The sequence below is a fragment of the Corythoichthys intestinalis genome, chromosome 4 (assembly GCF_030265065.1).
Source record: "Corythoichthys intestinalis isolate RoL2023-P3 chromosome 4, ASM3026506v1, whole genome shotgun sequence".
Taxonomy (NCBI): domain Eukaryota; kingdom Metazoa; phylum Chordata; class Actinopteri; order Syngnathiformes; family Syngnathidae; genus Corythoichthys; species Corythoichthys intestinalis.
Genome location: NC_080398.1, coordinates 36,552,600 through 36,576,777, shown reverse-complemented (window position 1 = coordinate 36,576,777; position 24,178 = coordinate 36,552,600). Strand labels below are relative to the sequence as shown.

General features: G+C 39.2%; 1 protein-coding gene across 2 annotated transcripts in view; it reads left to right on the top strand.

The window, feature by feature from the left end:
* Positions 1-20,226, top strand: part of csf3r (colony stimulating factor 3 receptor) — a 126,035-nt gene extending 105,809 nt beyond the window's left edge. The window contains exons 19-28 of one of the 2 annotated variants that reach the window (XM_057834310.1): positions 5,330-5,477; positions 5,543-5,625; positions 5,699-5,906; positions 5,974-6,162; positions 8,922-9,023; positions 13,734-13,880; positions 15,891-16,031; positions 17,703-17,799; positions 17,868-17,946; positions 18,011-20,224. In XM_057834310.1, coding sequence (XP_057690293.1) covers positions 5,330-5,477; positions 5,543-5,625; positions 5,699-5,906; positions 5,974-6,162; positions 8,922-9,023; positions 13,734-13,880; positions 15,891-16,031; positions 17,703-17,799; positions 17,868-17,946; positions 18,011-18,457 — 1,641 coding nt within the window. In that variant the 3' untranslated portion in view covers positions 18,458-20,224. Of the gene's footprint in view, positions 1-5,329; positions 5,478-5,542; positions 5,626-5,698; positions 5,907-5,973; positions 6,163-8,921; positions 9,024-13,733; positions 13,881-15,890; positions 16,032-17,702; positions 17,800-17,867; positions 17,947-18,010 lie in introns of both variants that reach the window. The other variant, XM_057834311.1, reaches the window with a different exon arrangement.
* The last annotated feature ends 3,952 nt before the right edge of the window (positions 20,227-24,178 follow it).

Genomic DNA, 24,178 nt, shown 5'->3' with positions numbered 1-24,178 from the left:
GAGTCTGCTGGAGTCCAAGCCGAATTTAGGGCACCGGTACGGGGGTGTGACATCGGCATTTCACCGGAGTACGGTGCCCTGCTGCTTAATGTGATTCAACACGGCGAACTTCACCCGCTGCCCTGACGTGACAATTGGCAATTGGTTCCAACCGGAATGTCCGCGACGCGCTGTTACGGGAGCGGCCGGCGAGTGGCCCGACACTAGCCTGCCCAGTAAGCGAGTGGACTACCGGCGAGTCGCCGGCATCCACGCCGGGAGCCCCATCGCTTCAGCTTTGAATGAGTGTCGTGTCATTCGCGGGCCGTCCACTCGACAGCCGGCCTCCGCGCCTGGAGGGTGATATCGGGGTCCGACCAGTGTGCCGCGACAGGGCAACGTACTGTCGCGGGTACTCCAGTGAAATGCCGATGTCACACCCCCGTACCGGTGCCCTATATTCGGCTTGAACTCCAGCAGACTCCGATGGCTGGATGGAGCCCTGGTGGCCATTATGCTTGCTTCATACTTTTATGCCATTGGCGTACTCACCTGCCACTCAAACACACCGGAACTAGCGTTGAAGTTGAATCTATGTGTCAAAATGATTCAATTGAAAAAAAGTGCCTTCAAAAGTTTTTCCACTTAAAAAAAAAAAAGAGTTTAAAACTTTTTGCTTTTCAAAAAAAAATGACACTTCAATAAAAAAAATATATATATTTCAAATAAAAAAAATATATTTTCAAAAAATATATATTTTTGCAAATGATTTTTTTCTTTGGTTAAAAAGTTTTTTGATTAAAGCAACTTTTATTGCGATTGAATGATTTAGACACAAATGTCCTATCCCTAATAGGGCTCAAACACAAAAAGGATTGCTTCAATCAAAGAAAACAGTTTGAAAGAAAAATAAAGTGTTCAAATGCGAATTTCTGAGTCTCAAATATTTTTTCACATTCAAACCTTTTTTTCTACGATTTAATTTTTTTAATTTTTGATTGGAGTGCTTTTTCTTTTGAAATTTTTTTTGTTTGTTTGTTTGAAGCAACTTATTTTTTGATTGCATAATAAAGACACAAATGTGGTCCAAACGCAAAATTACATGACTTCAATCAAAAATGTTGTTTCAATCAAAAAAAAAAAACTTGACTCAAATCCCCCCCCAAAAAAATTAATCAAAGAAAAATAGTTTTCAAATATATTTTTTTTTGTTTCAAATTTATTTTTGCATTCAAACAGTTTTTTTTTGATTGAAGTGACTTTTTCTTCGATTGAATATATGTATTTTGATTGAAGCAACTTTTTATTTGATTGAAGCAACTTTTTTTTTTAATTGAATAATAAAGACACAAATCTACCTCCATATACTTCTGTATTTCAAACAGTGAAATTTCCTTTTTAAGAACTAAGAGTGTAACGGTATTTGGACGGGTATCACAGTTCGGTGCATGCAGTCAGACGGCGAATACGCTTGAGTTATTAAAATAATAATAATAAATCCACGTCAGAGTTTTTTTCTCCAATCCAGGGTGTGGTACAGTATAGGAAAGCTATGACGAAGGTACAGAGTAGGAACTATCAAATGCTGTATTAGAGCTGGGCGGTAAACCGAAAATTTACCGTCACCGAAATTCTTCACGATGACCGACGTAATTTTGACCATGTCGGTAAATTCGGTAAATTAATAAAACAAGAAAATAGTCTTTTCATCCCGCTTTGACTCTGTGTTGTTCGTCTATGCTCATTCCCCTTTAAGAAAGCAGTGAATGTACTTACGTAGGGAGTCACGTGATCATCAGGAAGCCAATCAAACAGAAGCCCGGTAAGCTAACGCTAGCAGCTAATGCTACAAGCAAAACGTGATGGAGTGTGGCTTAAGGGAGGTTCGCCAAACTTTCACCCGACATTTAATAGACTCTTGGTGGCATCCAGACGGGCTTTCACCAGCTGTCCTCCCTTGTTCTCACAATTTCCGGAGATGGTGCTTTCAGTGCTTTCTACCGGTAGCCAGGCCACAGGCTAACGCTAGCCGCTAACGCTAGCGGCCGCTAGCGGCTAACGCTACAAATGAACGTGATGGAGTCGGATAGCGGCTCTAACCTTGTCGAAACGGCTGAATTTAATGAGTGGATTGGGCATGGACTGCATCTAGCAATTACTATGTCGCGTTATTTTGTATCTGACTGTGTGTGATTTCTCTGATAGCTTTTTATGATGGTAAAGCATTCAGCATAAAGCACAAATGGCCCCAGCTATTTTTCTGTATGTGCTTAATTCTGTGTCATTATTGCTATCATAAAATCTTAAGTGTTTCATTTGCAGAAGATCAATATAGCTTTAATGTGTGTCTGTCTGTTTGGGGGTTCATGTATGTGTGCATTTATTAAAAAATGCACTGGGGGGGGGGAGACCCTGAAACCATAAAGTAGACACTTGTATTGAATAATTATGTCACAGCAGCCATTAACAATAGATTGTCTTTTTGAAGTGTACTGTTCGAGCTGCAAGTCATTTGTGTTACAATGACATGTTTGCACAGGCATATCGATTTTGACAATGTACATTGTTCAAGCCATACACTCTGTTATAAATGCTCATACTTGAATTCTTATTGTTTACAATTCATTTGTATAAACCTAATGTCTAGACTGCATGTACATTTGTTAAATATATCAAATTGAATGCTGGTAACTAAATCAACAAGAAACTGTTAATCTGTATTTCATGCATTGATTCAGATTTTCAAATTATATAACAGTCCGCTTGGACGACTTTATCGTCATTTATCGTTATCGAGATAAATCTGCTCCATTTATCGTGATACATGTTTAAGGCCATATCGCCCACCCCTATGCTGTATTACTAACACTTTTTGAAGTGTATTGAAGGAATCTGACCTTTTAGCCAGATTGCCAGAATCACGCCAGCCAAACCGCCAGAACTGCGCAATTCCAACAACCCGGGCCGGCAGAAAACCGGCAGCCTGGCCAAAAGGCCAAACTCCACAAGTTCACCTTATTCTTAACCTCTTTTACGGACTCCATTTTAAAAGCTGGAAAAAGGCTTCAAAACACAAGTTGACAATTTATTCCAAGTCGGCAGCAGTCATACAGTGAGAGACCCAGGCGAGGAGGCAGACTGGATCTAGTGACACCGTATCACAAGTCAACAAAAGATTCTTGAGAAAAATGGCAACGATTAGTTAAACATTGTCTTTTAAAGGCTCTGGTGAGGAAGGCTATGGTGAGGCAGGCTGTGGTCCAGAAGAAAGGTGTGTTTGGGCGTTGTTTAGGATTATTGTCTGTTGTGGATTGGACAGGATGATTCGAGCGTTACTGTTGTCAGGGCAACGAGAGTAGAGCTGAAACGAATAATCGAGCAACTCGAGTAACTCGAGTTTAAAAACTGATCTGAGTAATTTTATTCACCTCGAGTAATCGTTTATTTTGACAGCTCTAAGCATCACGTTTTGCTCGGACTATTTTTAATGCGGGACAACGCGCTGATGTCACGTGCGTAGAGGAAGAAGCAAAAAAAAAAAACTTACTGCAGCCGACAACCGCTACAAACGAGGCCGACGTTACTAAATACTAGCCCGCACATGCTACGTTAGTTGCAGGTAGCGTCCAATGAGTCTCATAGAGATCACATGTATGTTGAACTAGATGCACATTGACAGACTAGGCCGCGTCTGGGCAGCGTTAGCAAACAGCCGCCATCTTAAAGCAGTAGAGCGCTAAGCGCTAATAAAGAGCGCTAAGTGCTAATATATAAGATTAACGTTACTGTTACTACTAGCTCACCTTACGTTAGCCCTGCGGAGGGCTAGGTTTAAATTAATTAAGACCACTTTCGATGCGTGGCTAACGTGTCTTACATACAGGCTTTAACATAACATAGCGTTGTGGAGTGATGAGGGTGTCAAATAAAAACTCAATAATGCTAACTATGAATTTTAGCTCAGTAGTCATTGCTGGATAAAACACCAAGTAGCACTAGTCCCTAATGTGCTCCAATACAGCCTGTATCATACATTTATTTTGAACAGTGCAAAAACTCAAAATCCTATCAGGACTTACAGGTTAGACTAACTTAAAACTTAACTAGAACTTAAAAATGGCTTGACACAAATAGAAATTCAATTGAAAAACGTGGGGAAAAAAATCCTAACTTTTAAGTGATGTGTGTTATCAAGCGTAAAGGCATTTTTAGGTGTGTTTATGTATATATATATATATATATATATATATATATATATATATATATATATATATATACTTTTTAAAAATAAGATCTAAAGGTTTTTTGAGTGAAAGCAGTGAATTAGTCATTTTTTTCATTCTAGTTACATCTGAGATGCAATTGTTGGCTGTTTTAAACATTATACATCAAAAATAAAGACATTGATTGACTGAAAATGATAAAATTTCTTGTTTTCTCATGTAAATCTATAATTGCTCTTCACCTGAAAATATATTTGTTTTATCCGATTACTCGATTAATCGATAGAATTTTCAGTCGATTACTCGATTACTAAAATATTCGATAGCTGCATCCCTAAACGAGAGTTAAGGATTTTGTCATCATCAGCCTCACCTGAGTTCTGAGTGTTCACTGTCCGGTCACAGGTTCCTCTGTATCAGATGTTTCTTGTGGCAAGACAAGATGTCCCGCCATTTGTTCTAGACAGTCCAAAAGAGCAAATTGCTGGATTTAGTGGTGCAGACATGGGCTTGTAGATGTCTTGCCTATCGTCTGCTTGTCAGCGTTAATATTGCTCGGTCAGCTGCATCACACGCGCGTTGGGCTTTCGTGGCCAGAAGGCATCCTGTATCTGTTCTGCCCTTGTCTGCCCGTTATCTCGGCGCTGCAAATTCTAATCATTTCAGGTCTAATTGTTCATAATATCAAATATATTATGCTAGTTTTTCTTAAACTATGATATAAATGTTATTTATTTCATTTTAAGTGTGTTAGAGTAATACAAACAGTCAAACAGTAAATACGAGAAAAGGTACTATTCCCTTCAGTATTAATTTGATATTTTCAAATCAGGAAATTGACACACTAAGTGAGCTTTTATGTTTTTTCACTATTTGCATTTATGCATGCATTATTTTGGAACGATTTGCACTTTTTATTTTATTTTAGCCAATATAAAAGGTTGCCAGCTGGCGAGGGCGACCTGACTTTAACTGTTACCTCAGTCGATCCCTATAAAAGAGGGTGTGTTGTCTATTTGTGCAAATAAACTGTAAATCAAAGAACGTTAGATTTTGGATTCTAAAACAGCTATGCAATGAACCGAATGATACACTGATATCATACGTTAAGTTCATTCTGATTTCAGACCCTAAACCAGGTGCTGCCCAAAAGGCCTGTGTACCAGCACGGTCTTCTGCACGGGACACAGTACGTCGCCCAGATCCGAGTTCGATACCAGCAAAGCCCCTGGAGTGAATGGAGCAAGAGCCAGTCAGCAGTCACCCAGGAAACCGGTAGACCTTAAACTCACCAATAGAATCAATTCTCAAGACCAAAGAGAACCTTTGTTTTTTTCCAGCTCCTTCTGGAAGCCTCAACACATGGATGAGGGTTATAGGGGATCACACGAGCAAACAACTCAATATGCTCTTATTTTGGAAGGTCCACTCTTGTCAACTACACATAATCTGCCATGTATTTGGAATAGCTGTCCTTAATGTAGTCGTTTTTTCAGCCATCGAAACGTTTCCGAGCTAATAGCCGGAACGTATCTTTCGTGGTCTCCTGGTTAAAAGAGTCGAGTTGGAAAGGCAAGCTGTGCGCTACGGCCTGGAATCACTGCACCTTCCAGATTCCAAGGAATGCCAGGAAAGTGTATCTCACAGCTCGGAATCCTGCTGGGGAATCTAACCCGACGTCTGTACGGATCTACCATCCGAAAGGTAGGACTGGAATCTCTTGACCGTAGAGACAAGCTCGTTGATTAAGATGTCCTTTATGTATGTGCAGCTGGCAAAACCATTTCAGATATTAGCGCTAGCACTGCTGATGACCAGTCCGTGCTTGTCCTGTGGAAAAACATGGTATCATCCACTCTGGTTGATTATGTAGTGGAATGGAGACCTCTGTTGAACAGCGATCTGTCTCTTGTTCAGTTTGAGACAGTGGGACGGAATCTATCGAGGCTTGCCATAACAGGTATCGTCAGAGCTTCATTTTTTGCGAAATTAGGGAATAGGTTATTGTATCGTGTCTGAATTAAACTGAATAGTTTGAATTGAACCCTTTTAGGGACTGTGGTCCCTACAGTGGATATCTATTCAAAAGTTATCATTAGCTTAACTCATTCGCTGGCCAGGTTGAAGAGTATATGTTGTGGTAGTTAGTAACAGAGGGAAATTGATGTTGAAAACACCTACTTGACAGCAATAGATGTCCAATCCATTTGAACTGGGAGGGGATGAAATTTGTAAATCATAAGGTGCTGGAAGGCAAAGTACATATGACAGCGCAGGAATGACGAGACGGGCACACGTCCCGGAACATATGCAGAAAATGGTGCTGAAAACAACACGTAAATGCATCCCTGACCTGTCGCTGGATGTCCCAAATTCTTCTCCGCTCAGTGCATTCTCATCTCCTTTTGAATTTTCCTGAAAACGAACTGATATCGCGGTTCCCCCCTTTTGATCTGGCTGCTCTACCGGGCTAGCTGATGCCAGGGTACTGGCCTGTTGGTCCGGCTGTTGGTGGTCCACCTGGCTGATTGCTGGTGCTGTAGCTGACCCCCACTCTGGATGGCGCTGAACCTGACCAGCACCTGCCACGGTAGCAGCCTCCTGCCCTGGCTAGCTGTCCGTGAATCTGGCTAGCTGCTGCACAAACATATCTTTACGTGGCCATGCTGAGAATTACAATTAAAATTGTAAATAATATATAAAAGGTGCATACAACTAAAAAGTGCTTTAGTTGAATCATTAAATAGCAACTTAAGAGCATGTTTTTTTTAATTGTGGATGCTGACAGGCGGACTTGCTTTATTTTTTGACAGACCTCTTCTTTTTGCTTTCCATGAAGCAAAGTTTCAGCAACTGCACTCATACAATCTTTGACAATCGGTGCGTCACTGAAAGACTTTTTGTTTTGACCCAATATCCACACTATTCTGAGGGAGCATTCATTTGCGCGTTGCTGCGCAGTGAATGAATGAACCATGAGCAATGAGGTGCGATCATATTGAGTCCTTAATTCCGCTATTTTTTGAGAACGGATGGCAGAGTTCATAGGGAAACTTTGCGAAAAAGCTCCGTGCTTCGTCTCACAGTGCCTTTTCAAATTGTTGCTCTTTACAAGCGCTACCGTCTCTGAACAGATGAGCCATGGTGGTCTTGTGCTCCCGCCAGGTAAATTGAACAAAAATGTGTTGGTCCACTCCTCCTTAAACACTCTGTTTTCTGCATCAATCTTGCTTAGTTTTGAGCACGCCATTTGCCGTACCTTTTTCGACTCTTACTCCAACTTCGTTCGGCTCAGTATTTGGCTGTCACTCCGCGGAGTCTGGAAAGCGAATGTGAGGGGTCGTTTACATGGTGACTCTCCGAGAATACGAAAAATTTCATGTTTGAATTTATATGGTTCCGTCTCCGTTCGAACATTGTCGCAATTCCGCATGAAAACGGTGTAGTATTCATGCCAGGCCCTAGGGGGCAGTGCAGATTTACAGGGCGACAGAGAATGACGCACTTTGACCCCACCAAGCTCCCTCAGCCCGGAAAAAAATATGCCCGCCCACTCGAAGCAATGGCATTTTTCTTTTGCTCAAAAAGGCACAAAAATTGAAACATTCAACATATTTAATTTAGAAATATTATTAAAACAGTAAATTAAAGCCGACATTCCACCATATTTGCTGTTTTTAATTTTTAGTAGCGCCGCTGCGCACGCCCAATGTGACGTGTATGAGTGCTGACGTTAACGTTGCGGTCTCGCGCCGCAGGAGCCTTTGATATGCATGCCGAGGAAACCCCCCTCAAATCCCGGCAATCAGATTCTTCCACTTTGGAGGCAGGATTCAGAATTTTTCGTTTTCGCCTTCCGTCTTCGCCAACACCATATGCACGCGAGGCAAGTCCGCTACTCAGTCATTGCGTCTTTGTGTTGCAGAGTCCCCATGTAAACTGCCCCTGAGACATGCTGTTCTAAAAATAACTTTCAAATGCTTCACTCTCATTGGCTGGCTCACGCGCGTCACCGCTAAGATTTTTGTTTGTTGCCCACCTCCGCTCTGCAAACCCGCAGACAAAAATGATTTTTGTTGTTGCAATGTGTATTAGTCACGACAGCTTGAGATCCGGTCCAGACGGCTTGGGGGTCCGGAACCGGACTGAGGTCCGCGGTTCCGTGACCTCTGATATATAATGTATATATTTATACACAAGAGGTGCCGGATCTTCCCATATAAGTACCGGAACACAGGGAGGCCAAAATCGGAACAGGATCCGGCAGGATCCGGCACAAATCAACCCCTGCTGAAAGCACTTCCAGCCCCTCCCAGTTCAAATGGATTGAACGTCTATTGCCGTCAATGGCAGCCAAAGAGTTAAGCTATGTGAGGTCACAAAACAAAACGCACTTATTTGAATTTATGTCTTTAGTCTTCTTTTATTTACAATTTATTACAGTTGTTTAAGTTGAATTGCAATTAGAAGCGCAGTGAATTGTATCGGATTGCAACTAGAGGTAACAATTTGCATCATAATCGGAAGGAACCATACCGAAGGCTGATTAGTCAATAGCTTCATATATTAAAAAATAAGTTTGGACGTCTATCTCCGTCAATTGCACTGGAGCGTTAACTGCCAGCCCTGGCAGTTAAAATTTTTTCACCCTTGGCTTGCCTTTTCCACCCTGTTAGAAGCTTACGGATACACTTCTATCTTCCCCGCTCTCACCCACAGGCAGCTTTGAGCCATACAAGCCCTATGGGATCTCGGTGTATCCCAGATTTAAGGACGGAATCGGCCCACCTCTCACTGTTAATGCCTACTCACTGCAAAAGGGTGAGTTACCAAAACTGTGCAGGGCTGAGGTGGAACAAGAGGAGAAAGTCAATAATACGACCTGTTGTGTGATGTAACAGTGGCCTCTTGTGGCTAAGGAAAAAATGTCAACATTTAAATCTGTACTAAATACAATCAATTGCATACATAATGACACTAGGAATTAATAGGATTGTTCTAATGACTGATTCTATAATTTTACTTTTAACTACAATATTGAAAGTCAGAGATTATTTTATGGTTGTAATTATTTAATTAGCGTCATTTATAGTTCGTGACATATTACCATTTCATTTAATCACTAATGCTTACTCTTTTATTTATTTATTTATTTATTTATTTTTTATTGACTTATACATGGACACATTATTTTACATTTTAAAATAAAAAAATTCATACTTACAAAAATTGATTTTGGTTCAAATTAAATAAATTGGTCATAAAATGGGCAATTAATTAATGAGTTATTAATGAAATGCATTACATACAAAGTTAGACAATTATTTTATATCGAACAAAGTGTCTCACTCATTCACATATTAGTTTCCATTTTGATAAAACATTAAACAAATGAATAAATTAGGGATGTCAAAATTATCGCATTAAAGGGCGGCAATTAATTTTTTAAATTAATCACTTTAAAATATTTGATGCAATTAACGCACATGCCCCGCTCAAACAGATTAAAATGACAGTACAGTGTAATACTCGCTTGTTACTTGTTTTTGGGTGATTGGCGCCCTCTGCTGGCGCTTGGGTCCAACTGATTTTATGGGTTACTACCATGAGTGAGCATGGTGTTATTATTGACATCAACAATGGCGAGCTACTAGTTTATTTTTTGAATGAAAATTTTAAAAATTTTAATAAAACGAAAACATTAAGAGGGGTTTTAATATAAATTTTTTATAACTTGTACTAACATTTATCTTTTAAGAACTACAAATCTTTCTATCCATGGATCACTTTAAGAGAATGTTAATAATGTCAATGCCATCTTGTTGATTTATTGTCATAATAAACAAATACATTACTTATGTACCGTATGTTGAATGTATATATCCGTCTTGTGTCTTATCTTTCCATTCTAACAATAATTTACAGAAAAATATGGCATATTTAATAGATGGTTTGAATTGCGATTAACTACCATTAATTAATTTTTAAGCTGTAATTAACTCGATTAACAATTTTAATCGTTTGACAGCCCGAGAATAAATATATATTTATAACAGTTTATAAATTGAATAATAATAATAATAATAAAGAATACAGTGATCCCTTGCTACTTGGTGCTTCAAACTTCACGCCCCCAGTCCATAGCATAATTTTTTTTCAATTAAATAAATAAATAAATGCGGTATTTTATAGAAAAAAAAACTTGGACTAGAGTCGCTTGAGCTCAGAGGGTCGGAGACTCGACTCGACTTGACTGGGGAGACAATGACTCGAGACTTTAAACAGGATAACTTGGAAAAATTTGGATCGTAGATTGGTTCCCACCTGCCATGATCCGCTCGGTCGCCTTAGCCGCTCTCGCCACGCCCTCACGGAACATCATGGCAATCAAAAATCAATCAAATACCCTGCAGACTATACTGCATAGTTTTTGTTTTATATTGACTTACATCGACAGTAAGGGTTCCCTCAAAGATAAACCTGCGAGATTTGTGGGTGGGTTGTGGAACTATGGTGAAAGCCTTGACTCGACAACCTTTTAACTTGACACGACTCGTCTTTACAACCTTTGACTTGACACAACTTTTCTTTACAACCTTGTGACTCGGCTCGACTCGTCATGATCTCGAGACTCGACTCGACTTAACATAACCTTATGACTCAACGACTCGACTCGACATAACCTCTTGACTCGACTTGACTTGCCACAACGGGTAAGACTCGGGAATTGTGACTCTGATCATAATGATTCGGGCAATTGTCTGATTAGAATACAAATATCCGTATAGGCAAGTTTCCTGAGCAAAATATGGCTGGCGCCATCTTGAAAAATGTCTGCTCCGAACTTCCAGTTAAGAATGAATTGCGGTGAAAGTAAGCAGTGTGTTGATAAAGTTAAAACTCCAAAATCAACCCAGAGGAATCCATGGAATCTCCAAAAATGGATTCAGCACGACGTAGATGAGACGTAGATGAGATTGTATGATTGATCTTATCACTTCGTTGGTCATTTGTGGACAAAATTATAACAACTTGTCGGCCTGTGTTGAAGTGAGGTATAGATTGATACGTCGGCCACTTCAGTGACCAAAACGAGGTGAAATTACAAATTATATTACATATGCCGAATGCAGATGGGCTGACACGGATTTTGTTGTTACAAGGAAATACTCCAAGGTATGTACATATACTAGTAAATAAAAATAGCGTGTCATTCCTTTTTATTGCAGATATTGATCGCAATAGAACATTTGGACTACATGATTCCATTTCTTGTTTTATTTAAAACGACTGGTGCATGTGCAAAACAGGTCAATAAAACACAATTTATAAAATTATCGGGAAAAATAGCATACGAGAATGTGATATCTGACAGCAAAGCTCCGGAGCGGCTTGAGAGCCTCACCAACCTTTGACCCGACATTACGCAGACCCTCGGCAGCCGACAGATGGACTTTCTCCCGCTTTACTCGGTAATTCCAGCTCCAATAGTGTATCTTAGAGTTGCTGCAGTTAAAAAGCTTGTAGTTGGATCTAAGGATCGAGCTGACGGTCCGCCGCGAGACGAGCCACCGTCTGTCCCAGCCTCTCGGCCACCCCCGGGTAGGATGCACGTTGTCTCGATATATGTCCATCAATGTACAGTAAGGGTTGATGTGAGGCACATCAACTTGTCTTCCCATGCCTAACAACATTTTCCACCTGTAAACAAATGAACCAGAAACTTGTAACATAATTATTATTTTTTTATTATTTATTATTATTTTTGCCATTTATATACACTGATTAGAAACAGGCTAGCAGCAGATACAGTAGTTGTCGTAAATAATATTAAAGATCATCATAATAACTAAAGATGTCGCGATCGATCGGCATCCCGATCGATCAGGTCCGATCACGTCATTTTAGAAGGATCGGAATCGGCAAAAAAATATCGGACATGCCTTTTTTTAATATGTATGTATTTTTCTAGATGTATTTAACATTACAGACAAAATGCCTTACACTCATCCAGAGTCTTTAGTTTTGGCTTAAAGTAGGGCTATCAAATTTATCGCGTTAACGGCGGTAATTATTTTTTAAAAATTAATCACGTTAATATATTTAAAGCAATTAACGCATGCGCTGCACGACGTACTCACGCATTGTCGCGTTCAAATTATAATGGCGCCGTTTTACCTATATTATATAGAGCTAAATGCAGCGTAAAATGAGTAAAGTGAATTTTGGCAGTCTTTGGAGCATTTTTTTAATTGGCTGAAGCCTTACAAACCCTCTCTCAACAATTAGAAATATCATGGAGAGCAATGTGGGGAAGCAAGGTAGTATTTGATCTTTTTTTCTTAACAACCTATGTTATTTTCCAACGCAGAGAAGATATATCAATTGGTGCCACCACGCACAGTCATGGTTCCACTTCCCATCATGCATTTGGGCAGAACAGTTAAATGGCTACAGTATGATTTACTGAAAGCTCAACAAATACACTAGATGGCAATATTTAGTCACAATTTACAAAGTCACATTTATCCTTTAAGAATTACAAGTCTTTCCATCCGTGGATCCCTCTCACGGAAAGAATGTTAATAATGTAAATGCCATCTTGAGGATTTATTGTCATAATAAACATATACAGTACTTATGTACTGTATGTTGAATGTATATATTCGTCCGAGTTTTATTCATTTTTTTCTTAATGCATTGCCAAAATGTATATGATCGGGAAAAAATATCGGGAATGATTGGAATTGAATCGGGAGCCAAAAAAAAAGCAATCGGATCGAGAAATATCGGGATCGGCAGATACTCAAACTAAAACGATCGGGATCGGCTCGGGAGCAAAAAAACATGATCGGAACAACCCTAATAATAACAATTATCATCGTAATAAAACGATCGGGATCGGATTGGGAGCAAAAAAAACATGATCGGAACAACCCTAATAATAACAATTATCATCGTAATAACACCATCAAAGGCAATAAGTCGTTTCATGAGCAGAATATTAGCTTTAGTATTTTTTGAGCACTGGACACATAGAAATGCAGGGATAAGATGAACATACCTTCCATAACACAGTGGCAACATGGCTACAAAAACACACAGTCTTTGTGGTCACATGAGCTTGGTTCCACATCTGCCTTCATGAACATGTTGTCCTCCCCTATCGTGATGATGGCAGATGGATGCGGTATTTCCAAATTGTCTTTTATAAGGGATTTGGATGAGTAATGTTACTCCAGCTCCACTGTTTTTTTGTATGGCGAAATTCTAAAATGGAAGTTGCTTGCAGACATAAGGAAGTAAAGCGTAAGTACCTCGGAAACTTGCCTAAATATTTTTGTATTTTGGTTCAAATACAACAAAATATCAAAAACAATGTGGTTTACATTTTGATGGTTATATTTATTATTGATTTATCAAGACAAAATAATGTGGTTTTACTGCCTTGCAATCAAATCCCCTAACTAAAGGTACAACACTTTGAAGACACACTCACTATGGCTTTTTTGTTTGTTTGTCTTGTTTTAGCTCCATCTGAGGTTCCCAAGATAAGAATAAAAAAGAACTGGTTGTACCATGTTGAACTCACCTGGGATGAAATACCACTTGACCAGCAGAATGGGATTATTAAAAGTTACAAACTGTATTATTGGGATGAGACTGAGAAAGTGCACGGTAGGCAAGCTTTTTTTGTGTGTGTCTTACGAACCAGTGGCGATTGCTCTAAGACTGCAAGAGAAGCTCAGCTTCCCCCAAAATTTCCAAAAATAAGTGATGAAATGTATACTGTTGTGTGTACATGTCATTGACTAAATATGAGCTCAACTTTTGTTCAGAATTAGCTTATCATTGGCAGAGGTGGGTAGAGTAGCCAAAACGTTTACTCAAGTAAAAGTAGTCGTCCAAAAAATGTACTCAAATACAAGTAAAAAAGTATTTGATGAAAAGAATACTCAAGTAATGAGTAACATTGTAAGTAACTGTGTATATTTTTGTTGGATTTTTTTTCTTTAAAGTTTAAACAATGATATTTTTTCTGAGCCCAAATTATTTATATTGACTATCGTTACAATGATACTGTACAATAACGCATTACATAACCAAAGTAAGCCAAAGAAATAATTTTTTAAAAATCATTGAATTCTGAAGAGAGAGAGAAAAAAAACAACTAAATAAAGCATTATTCGTCCAAAGAGCATGGCTGCCCTCTGGTGGAGAAAATAGTTCAAAGTTTGAATAATGAAGAGTTCCTTTATAATTACTATGTTGAAATCAAAAGATTCATATCGCTGGTTTTCCGTGGTCATTCGGTGCCAAATAAAAACTGGGAGAGAGGCTAAAATCCGCGTTTACAAGTCATGTTGAAGGCAGCGCTCTATATCAAATACTTAATTTTTTACGGTGCTTTCAAGACACCATGTAACTGACACCACGTCTGATCTGTATAATGGAGTCATGTGATTATTGTTGCGACATTTCATTGGTGAAAGCGGAAGACTTACCCCGGGAATACACTAGGCATGTCTCTACTCTTGGCATCGGAAAAAATAGATAAATGAATAAATAAATCTAATATGTCGAAGAAAGAGGAAAAATGTTATGACTCTTGCGTAGGCATAGGCGGAGTTTGACTTTCGGGGCAGGGGGGACACAACATGTTGATGACCCCGACCTTACAAGAATATTTATGATGATAAGTTGACAATGAGCGTTTTTTGTTTTCCCATCATTCTTGAGGGGAATTGTAAATCAGGCTGCTTAGGCAATACTTTTTGCCAAGATTGTCATCCATTGAATATGGTACGCCCACTGGTGTCATGCTAATGTAGTTACTTACCTCAGTCGGAGCCATATGGAGGTAGATTTGTGTCTTTATTATTCAATCAAAAAAAAAGTTCCTTAAATAAAAAAAAAAGTGCTTCAATCAAAATATACATTTTCAACCCAAAAAGTCGCTTCAATCAAAAAAAAAAAAAGTGTTTGAATGCAAAAATAAATTTGAAACTCAAAAAACTGCATGTGAAAGCTATTTTTCTTGGATTGTTTTGTTTTTTAATTTTTTCTTTTTTTTTTTATGATCGAAGCAACTTTTTTGATTGATTTGCGTTTGGGCCACATTTTGGTTACGACATTTTTGTCTTTATTATTCAATCAAAAAATAAGTTGCCACAAAAAAATATATTTTCAACAAGAAAAATCACTTCAGTCAAAAAAAGAAAAATTTCAATCATAGAAAAAGTTCTAAAATGCGAAGAAAATATCTGAGACTCAAATATTTGCATTTGAACACTTTTTCATTGAAAACAGCAACAATCCTAATTCAGCATGGAATCTGTTAAAATCAACTCCACCGACTAATTAAACCCTCGCTAACTTGAAGATTAAGCCTAATGTAAAAAATTCTGAACTTACGATTTAACATCCACGACATTTTTCAATTTTCATTCTGTTGTTCTGAGTTGAGACTTTCATAATCATCCTAGCGACACTTGCTTTGTTAAAAACGACGAGCGAAAAAGTCAGCTTCTATTTCCGTTGTTTGTTTTTTTTAATTCTAGCTGCTTGTGTTTTGAGACTTGACTTCTGGCTCTCTAGTTTCTTTCCTGACCAAGCAGCGGGTGTTGTTGAGCTCCTCCACTGTTCTCTACGTCTATGTCATGTACATGTCCATTCCTTTCATTTCAGCGGTGACAGGAGACCTACAAGAGCGCAAAGTGGTCCTGACGGGCCTTAGCTCCTCGTCTGTTTATAGCGCTATTTTGATGGTTAGCACACATGGCGGAAGCCGGAACGGGTCCACAGTTCATTTTGACATCAAAGAAATGGGTTTGTATCATTCCAATGTTTTGCTCTTTCATTATTTTGTACAGTGGGGCAAATAAGTATTTAGTCAACCACTAATTGTGCAAGTTCTCCCACTTGAAAATATTAGAGAAGCCTGTAATTGTCAACATGGGTAAACCTCAACCATGAGAGACAGAATGTCGAAAAAAAAAACAGAAAATCACATTGTCTGATTTTTAAAGAATTTATTTGCAAATCATGGTGAAAAATAAGTATTTGGTCAATACAAAAAGTTTATCTCAATACTTTGTTATGTACCCTTTGTTGGGAATAACGGAGGCCAAACGTTTTCTGGAACTCTTCACAAGCTTTTCACACACTGTTGTTGGTATTTTGGCCCATTCATTCATGCAGATCTCCTCTAGAGTAGTGATCATTTGGGGCTGTTGTTGGGAAACACGGACTTTCAACTCCCTCTACAGATTTTCTATGTGGTTGAGATCTGGAGACTGGCAAGGCCACTCCAGGACCTTGAAATGCTTCTTATGAAGCCACTCCTTTGTTGCCCTGGCTGTGTGTTTGGGATCATTGTCATGCTGAAAGACCCAGCCACGACTCATCTTCAATGCCCTTGCTGATGGAAGGAGATTTTCACTCAAAATCTCTCGATACATGGCCCCATTCATTCTTTCCTTTACACAGATCAGCCGTCCTGGTCCCTTTGCAGAAAAACAGCCCCAAAGCATGATGTTTCCACCCCCATGCTTCACAGTGGGTATGGTGTTCTTCGGATGCAATTCAGTATTCTTTCTCCTCCAAACACGAGAACCTGTGTTTCTACCAAAAAGTTCTATTTTGGTTTCATCTGACCATAACACATTCTCCCAGTCCTCTTCAGAATCATCCAAATGCTCTCTAGCGAACCGCAGATGGGCCTGGATGTGTACTGTAACCTGGCAGTGCAGGATTTGAGTCCCTGGCGGCGCATTGTGTTACTGATAGTAGCCTTTGTTACTGTGGTCCCAGCTCTCTGTAGGTCATTCACTAGGTCCCCCCCGTGTGGTTCTGGAATTTTTGCTCACCGTTCTTGTTATCATTTGAAGCCACGGGGTGAGATCTTGCATGGAGCCCCAGATCGAGGGAGATTATCAGTGGTCTTGTATGTCTTCCATTTTCTAATAATTGCTCCCACAGTTTATTTCTTTACACCAAGCGTTTTACCTATTGCAGATTCAGTCTTCCCAGCCTGGTGCAGGTCTACGATTTTGTCTCTGGTGTCCTTCGACAGCTCTTTGGTCTTGGCCATAATGGAGTTTGGAGTGTGACTGACTGACGTTGTGGACTGGTGTCTTTTATACCGATAATGACTTAAAACATGAGCCATTAATACAGGTAACGAGTGGAGTCTCGTTAGACCTCTTTAGAAAAAGTTAGACCTCTGTGACAGCCAGAAATCTTGCTTGTTTGTAGGTGACCAAATACTTATTTTCCACTCTAATTCGGAAATAAATTCTTTAAAAATCAAACAATGTGATTTTCTGGGGTTTTTTTCCACATTCTGTCTCTCATGGTTGAGGTTTACCAATGTTGACAATTACAGGCCTCTCTAATCTTTTCAAGTAGGAGAACTTGCACAATTGGTGGTTGACTAAACACTCATTTGCCCCACTGTATGTAGAAGAAGTATATTTATGAGAATTTTGTTCGTCTCAGATCCTGTTGTTTCAGTGGTCATGGCAGTGGGCATTTTAACAGTTTTGTGTGTGGTGATCATTTTTGGGGTGAAGATCTGTTACTCCAAAAATAATAAGTAAGTTCAATTTAAGTTATTGTATGATGCATTCTGTGTGAGTCATTGATTCTTGTTGTTTTTCATAGGCTTAAGATGCATTTTTGGCCCGACATTCCTGATCCTGCGAACAGCAGCATTAAAAGCTGGACTTCCAAATCCACACAGGTGACACCTTGGCATTGTCGTAAAGTACAGCCATGCAATTGAGTCTTTAATACTTTTTTTGCAGGATATACGAGCTTCACTGGACTTTGAGGAACCCAGTCCGATCTACCTGTCCCACCTGAGCTTCCTGGAAATCCCCAAGAAGCCCAACAAGGAAGAAGAAGTCACTGCTTGGTTGAACAACACGGAGGACACCAGCGACCTGGGAGAGTCCATCTGCGGCTCGCCTTTAATCCACGACTTTTCATCATCCAATAGCGATTCGGTGCCCTATGCCACCGTCATCTTCCCCTCTCAGCACCCTCACCAGTACTTGCGCTCCGAGTCCACGCAGCCCCTCCTGGAGTCAGAGGAGATGCCGAGTCCAAAGTGTTACCAGAATGTGGACGCGTCTGAAGGCTCAGAGTGCTTTTTTGGATCGTGCGGGCCTGAAGAGGAAGCTAGCGTGGCTGCCATTCAGTGGGAAGACTTTCCTTTTCTCAGCGCATTAGCTATGAATGACTCTGAGTGATTGAACTATGTGAAAATAGAGTGGTACCTCTACTTACGAGATTAATTGGTTTTGGGAGTAGTCTCGTAAACTGAAAATTGCGTAGGTAGAGACAGATTTTCCATGTAAATGCCCGAATCCATTTCAAGCAAGGGCGTTGGATTGGTCTCAATATTGGTAGGGACGATATAATATCTAGAGCTGAAAGGAATACTCGAGCAGCTCGAGTAACTCGAGTTTAAAAACTGGTCCGAGTAATTTTATTCACCTCGAGTAATCGTTTATTTTGACAGCTCTAAGCATCACGTTTTGCTCGGACTACTTTTATTGCGGGACAACGCGCTGATGTCACGTGCGTAGAGGAAGAAGCAAAAAAAACCCCAAAAACTTACTTGCTGCCAACAGCCGCTACAAACGACGCCGACGTTGCTAAATTCTAGCCCGCACGATGCTACGTTGATAGCGGGTAGCGTCTGATGAGTCTCATAGAGATCACATGTATGTTGAACTAGATGCGAAATGACAGACTCGGCCGCGTCTGGGCAGCGTTAGTAAACAGCCGCCATCTTAAAGCAGTAGAGCGTTAAGCGCTAATAAAGAGCGCTAAGCGCTAATAAATAAGATTAACATTACTGTCACTAGCTCATGAAACGTTAGCCCTGTGGGGGGCTAGGTTTCTATTAATTATGACCACTTTCGATGCGTGGCTAACGTGTCTTACATACAGGCTTTAACATAACATAGTGTTGTGGAGTGATGGGGGTGTAAAATAAAAACTCAATAATGCTAACTATCAATTTTAGCTCGGTAGTCATTGCTGGATAAAACACCAAGAAGCACTGGTCCCTAATGTGCTCCAATACAGCCTGTATCATACATTTATTTTGAACACTGCAAAAACTCAAAATCCTATCAGGACTTACAGTTTAGACTAACTTAAAACTTAACTAGAACTTTAAAATGGCTTGACACAAATAGAAATTCATTTGAAACGTGGGGAAAAAATCCTAACTTTTAAGTGATGTGTGTTATCAAGCGTAACAGCATTTTTAGGTATATATATATACTGTATATATTTTTAATAAGATCTAAGGGTCTTTTAAGTGAAAGCAGTGAATTAGTCTTTATTTTTATTCTAGTTACATCTGAGATGCAATTGTTGGCTGTTTTCAACAATATGCATCGAAAATAAAGACATTGACTGAAAATGGCTCAAGATTAGATGAAATGTCTTGTTTTCTCGTGTATATTTATAATTGCTTTTCACCTAAAAATATATTTGTTTTATCCGATTACTCGATTAATCGATAGAATTTTCAGTCCATTACTCGATTACTAAAATATTCGATAGCTGCAGCCCTAATAACATCATAACCTGCATGTACACGTTTTACTTTTCAGGTAAAGCACTACTGCAAGCACAGCCAAACTCAACAAAAAATGAAAGCTGCTTTGGGCTGCTTTAAGACCACATAAATAAAATAAAAATGAAAATTGGGGTGGAGGGGGTAAACCTTGGTTCACTACATTTCTCACAGTTTAATTAACGTTAACAGTAGAAAACACATTCAGGAGGACACTCTCTAAGCAGCTATCTACTCAATTTTTGAACGTTCGTAAAATTCACACAGTTTAATGTTATGCTAACGCTGATACAGGTCCCACTTTTAGTAGCAAAATTAGTGGTGTGTTCCCCACCTTCACAACATTGATGTCTTTTTGCATTACTTACAGTAGCTGCCGCTGGCCGAAAAAAAACTTCTTATACAGTGGGGAGAACAAGTATTTGATACACTGCCAATCATTGGCAGTGTATCAAATACTTGTTCTCCCCACTGTATATCCCTCCTCTTCGAAAGCGGCCGAGGAGGCAGCATGGGGTTGGGGCTGTGGGTGCATGTGTGTATAATTAGTTTAATTAAAGTTAACAGTAGAAAACATCCAGGAGGATATTTCTCTCAAAGCAGCTTCCTCCTTGAGTTTAAGAAATTCGCACAGATTAATGTTCTGCGACCTCTGATGCAGGTCGATTTCAGTAGCAAAATTAGTGGTGTGTTCTCCACCTACACAACATTTATGTTTTTACATTACTTACAGTAGCTGCTGCTGGCAGAAAAAAAATTCTAATACCCCTTGTCTTTGAAGGGGGCTGAGGAGGCGGCATTTTGTATTTCTGTCAGGGGGTCAAGTCATCAGCCAATCAAACGTGCGTTTGAAGGGGAAAAAATGGACTGGCACATTCAGAAAGTGAAAAGGGATCAATGTAAGTCCGAACATAATTAAAGTACTGTAAGTCACTTAATAATGGTAGGGTCAATTCTATCATAACAACATACAGTGTCCTCCATATTTATTGACACCCCTGAAAAAGATGTGTTTTTTAGCTTCTAATATATATTTTTTAATTCAAATAATATGGGACCTTAATGGAAAAAAGAGGAAAAATCCAACCTTCAATACAAGTGCATTCATTCAGTGGGAAAAATCCCTCATAAAGAAAAAAATATTTGACATCAAATAATGTGTGTCACAATTATTAGCACCCCTGGTGTTAATACTTTGTACAACCCCCTTTTGCCAACAAAACAAGGTCTGGGGACTGAGATGGCCATGGGAGGAGCTTGATTTTGTGTCTGGTGAACCATTTCTGTGTAGATTTGGCCATATATTTAGGGTCATTGTCTTGCTGAAAGACTCAGTGACAACCCATTTTCAGCTTTCGGGCAGAGGGCAACAGATTTTGATTTAAAATATCCTGGTATTTCAAAGCTCAATCTTGGTCTCATCTGACCAAAGCACATGGTCCCAGTTGAAGCCTGGGACCGTATGTATTTTTGTGCAAGACCAAGATTGAGCTTTTTGGCAACAAACACTCTAAGTGGGTCTGGTGTGCAACGAAAGATGCACATGCTGAAAAGCACCTCATACCCACTGTGAAGTATGGGGGTGGGTCAGTGATGTTGTGGGGCTGTTTCGCTTCCAAAGGCCCTGGGAACCTTGTTAGGGTGCATGGCATCATGAATGCTTTGAAATACCAGGACATTTTAAATCAAAATCTGTTGCCCTCTGCCCGAAAGCTGAAGATGGATCGTCACTGGGTCTTTCAGCAAGACAATGACCCTAAACATATGGCCAAATCTACACAGAAATGGTTCACCAGACACAAAATCAAGCTCTTCCCATGGCCATCTCAGTCCTCAGACCTTGTTTTGTTGACAAAAGAGGGTTGTACAAAGTATTAACACCAGGGGTGCTAATATTTGTGACACACATTAATGATGTCAAATAACTTTTTCTTTATGTGGGATTTTTTCCCCCACTGAATGAATGCACTTGCATTGAAGGTTGGATTTTTCTCTTTTTTTCCATTAAGGTCCCATATTATTTGAATTAAAAAATATATATATTAGAAGCTAAAAAACACATCTTTTTCAGGGGTGCCAATAATTATGGAGGGCACTGTATGGGAGGACAATCTAAATTACCTATATAACTAAAGTCATTATACAATGCAAATAAGGTTGCTTAAAAGTTGGTGGGGACAATTCGAACATCCTGAAAAGTTGGTAGTGTTATGTCCCTACCGTCCCTATGGAAACGTACGCCCTTGATTCCAAGCCCGCCAAAATTCAGACATAAATCTTTTATAAAGTATAAAAATGCATAAAAACATGAAACAAATATAATTTACAATCAGATTATTGTACAATTAACATGAAATGAGAGTTGTTCATAGTGTAAAAAAAACCCCCAAAGAATAGAGTAAAAAAATAAAAGTTATTACTCACGTGAAGCTGAACACTTCATGGCCTGAGGGGCAAATGAAGAGGACGCTTGGATACACACATTCCCATACAGTAGAGGTCCCTCTCACCCAATTGGATCCCAGGAAGATGCTAGGAAATAGCCAGTGGCAGAGCAGCTACGACTTGCAGCCTCTGCTGTATTTTTTGCCTCTCGTATCCTGAAATTTCCTTCGTAACAAAAGGCAATATTTTCACAATTGAGGCGTGTCGTAACCTGAAAATTTCGTTTGTAGTAGAGACATTCGTAAGTAGAGGTACCACTATTCAGTGACGAGGAAATCAAATGGAATGTAAAAAATTAAACGGTGCACATCTTGATAATTCAATGGGCAGCTAAACTGCTGAATGTTGTGAATTTTGGTGCTATTATCTAACACATGTACAGTAATTACATTTTTGTTCGCAACCCTAGACGAAAAACCAATCTGACTAACAACTTATATAATTTTTTTTTTTTTATTAAATCGTCAGTTAAGTCATTTGTATGTCACCTTACAATGGCAAAATCCATCTATGAATCCAAGACTTTATGATGGTTGATTGTTGCACCGATACTAGTATCAGTACCGATACGGCACTAAAATTAAATAATTGGTCTCGTGGAGTACTAAGAAATGGCATGCCGATGATGTGCAATACGTACTTTTCAAGATTTAGTTTCCAACCACAGGTCGACCGACCGAAGTTGCCCGCCAGCTACGTACGTCATCATTAAAAAAATGGAGCGCTTGTCACGTCTGCACCTTGGACGTGTAGCGCTGTCAATGGCAGGTAATGAGTTTAATTGTGTCTGACCACGCCATGATAGAATTTACTATACATTGAAGTGAGTGTTCAGTAACTTAATACTGTAAAAAAAATATATATGGCGGAAAACACAGACCAGACTGAAAAAGCAGTTTCTGCTCTTGCACTCCTCTTTAAAAGAAACTGCTGTATTTTGAGCCAAAACAACTGTTGTGTTCGATAGAACAACATGTCTATATGCTGCCATAGCAGATTAATGGCGCAATAAGCCCCTGAACTATTTTTAATTTGTCTGTTTTACCCTGAAAATCCCCGTTTACAGACGTCGCACATCCGCTTTTGTTTCAACCCGGCCATAGAAGAAAGTAATCGCATTTATTATTTGAAATGCCTGTCATTTTTAGCTTAGAATCATTAATTGATGTCTAATATTTCATTTAAAAAAAAAGACGACTTTAAACAATTATTCACTCGCATATTTTAAACTTTTAAATAAATTACGTCACAATGAAAAAGTTGGCGTCTGTAAAAAAGTCATGGATATCTACTTCATAACTATCACTTAATTGTATTTTTTCGTTACTGTCGCATTTTCCCCAATATTTTAAGTGATAAATAATCGATCCAAACGAAGAAAAATGGGGAAAAAACGTTTAAAAGGGTAAATACATGAGAATGAAAATCTCGAACACTCTTGATGTCTGCGATTTCTGCATCGTGACCCTTGTTATATGTAAGGGTGTGACAATATATCGAAATGGTGATATATCGTGATACTTTGTATCCCAAAAGGTTATCGATATGCTCCTGCCAAGAATCGAGATATAATTCTAAAAAGGTTTTATCATGTAGGGAGGGAATTTTGACGTCTTCTTCAGGCAATCATCTTTGTAAATCTCACTTGAACGGCACCAAACAAAAGTTCCAGCATCATCACCTTGTTTAGAGGCAAGAATCTGCATTGGACAAGGTGTCAAGAGTCAAGAATCTGCATTGGTGTGCATTGGAGGTGATGATGCTGAACTTTTGTTTGGTGCTGTTCCAGTGAAACGTTAAATGGCCTAAAATTACCTAATTGCCTGGCATTGACAGCCACTGACAGCCATAGACGTTAACATTCGTTCATTAGCTTCAAATGGATTGGACGTCTACTGTGGATAAACTCATTCCAATTCACACTAGAACCTTG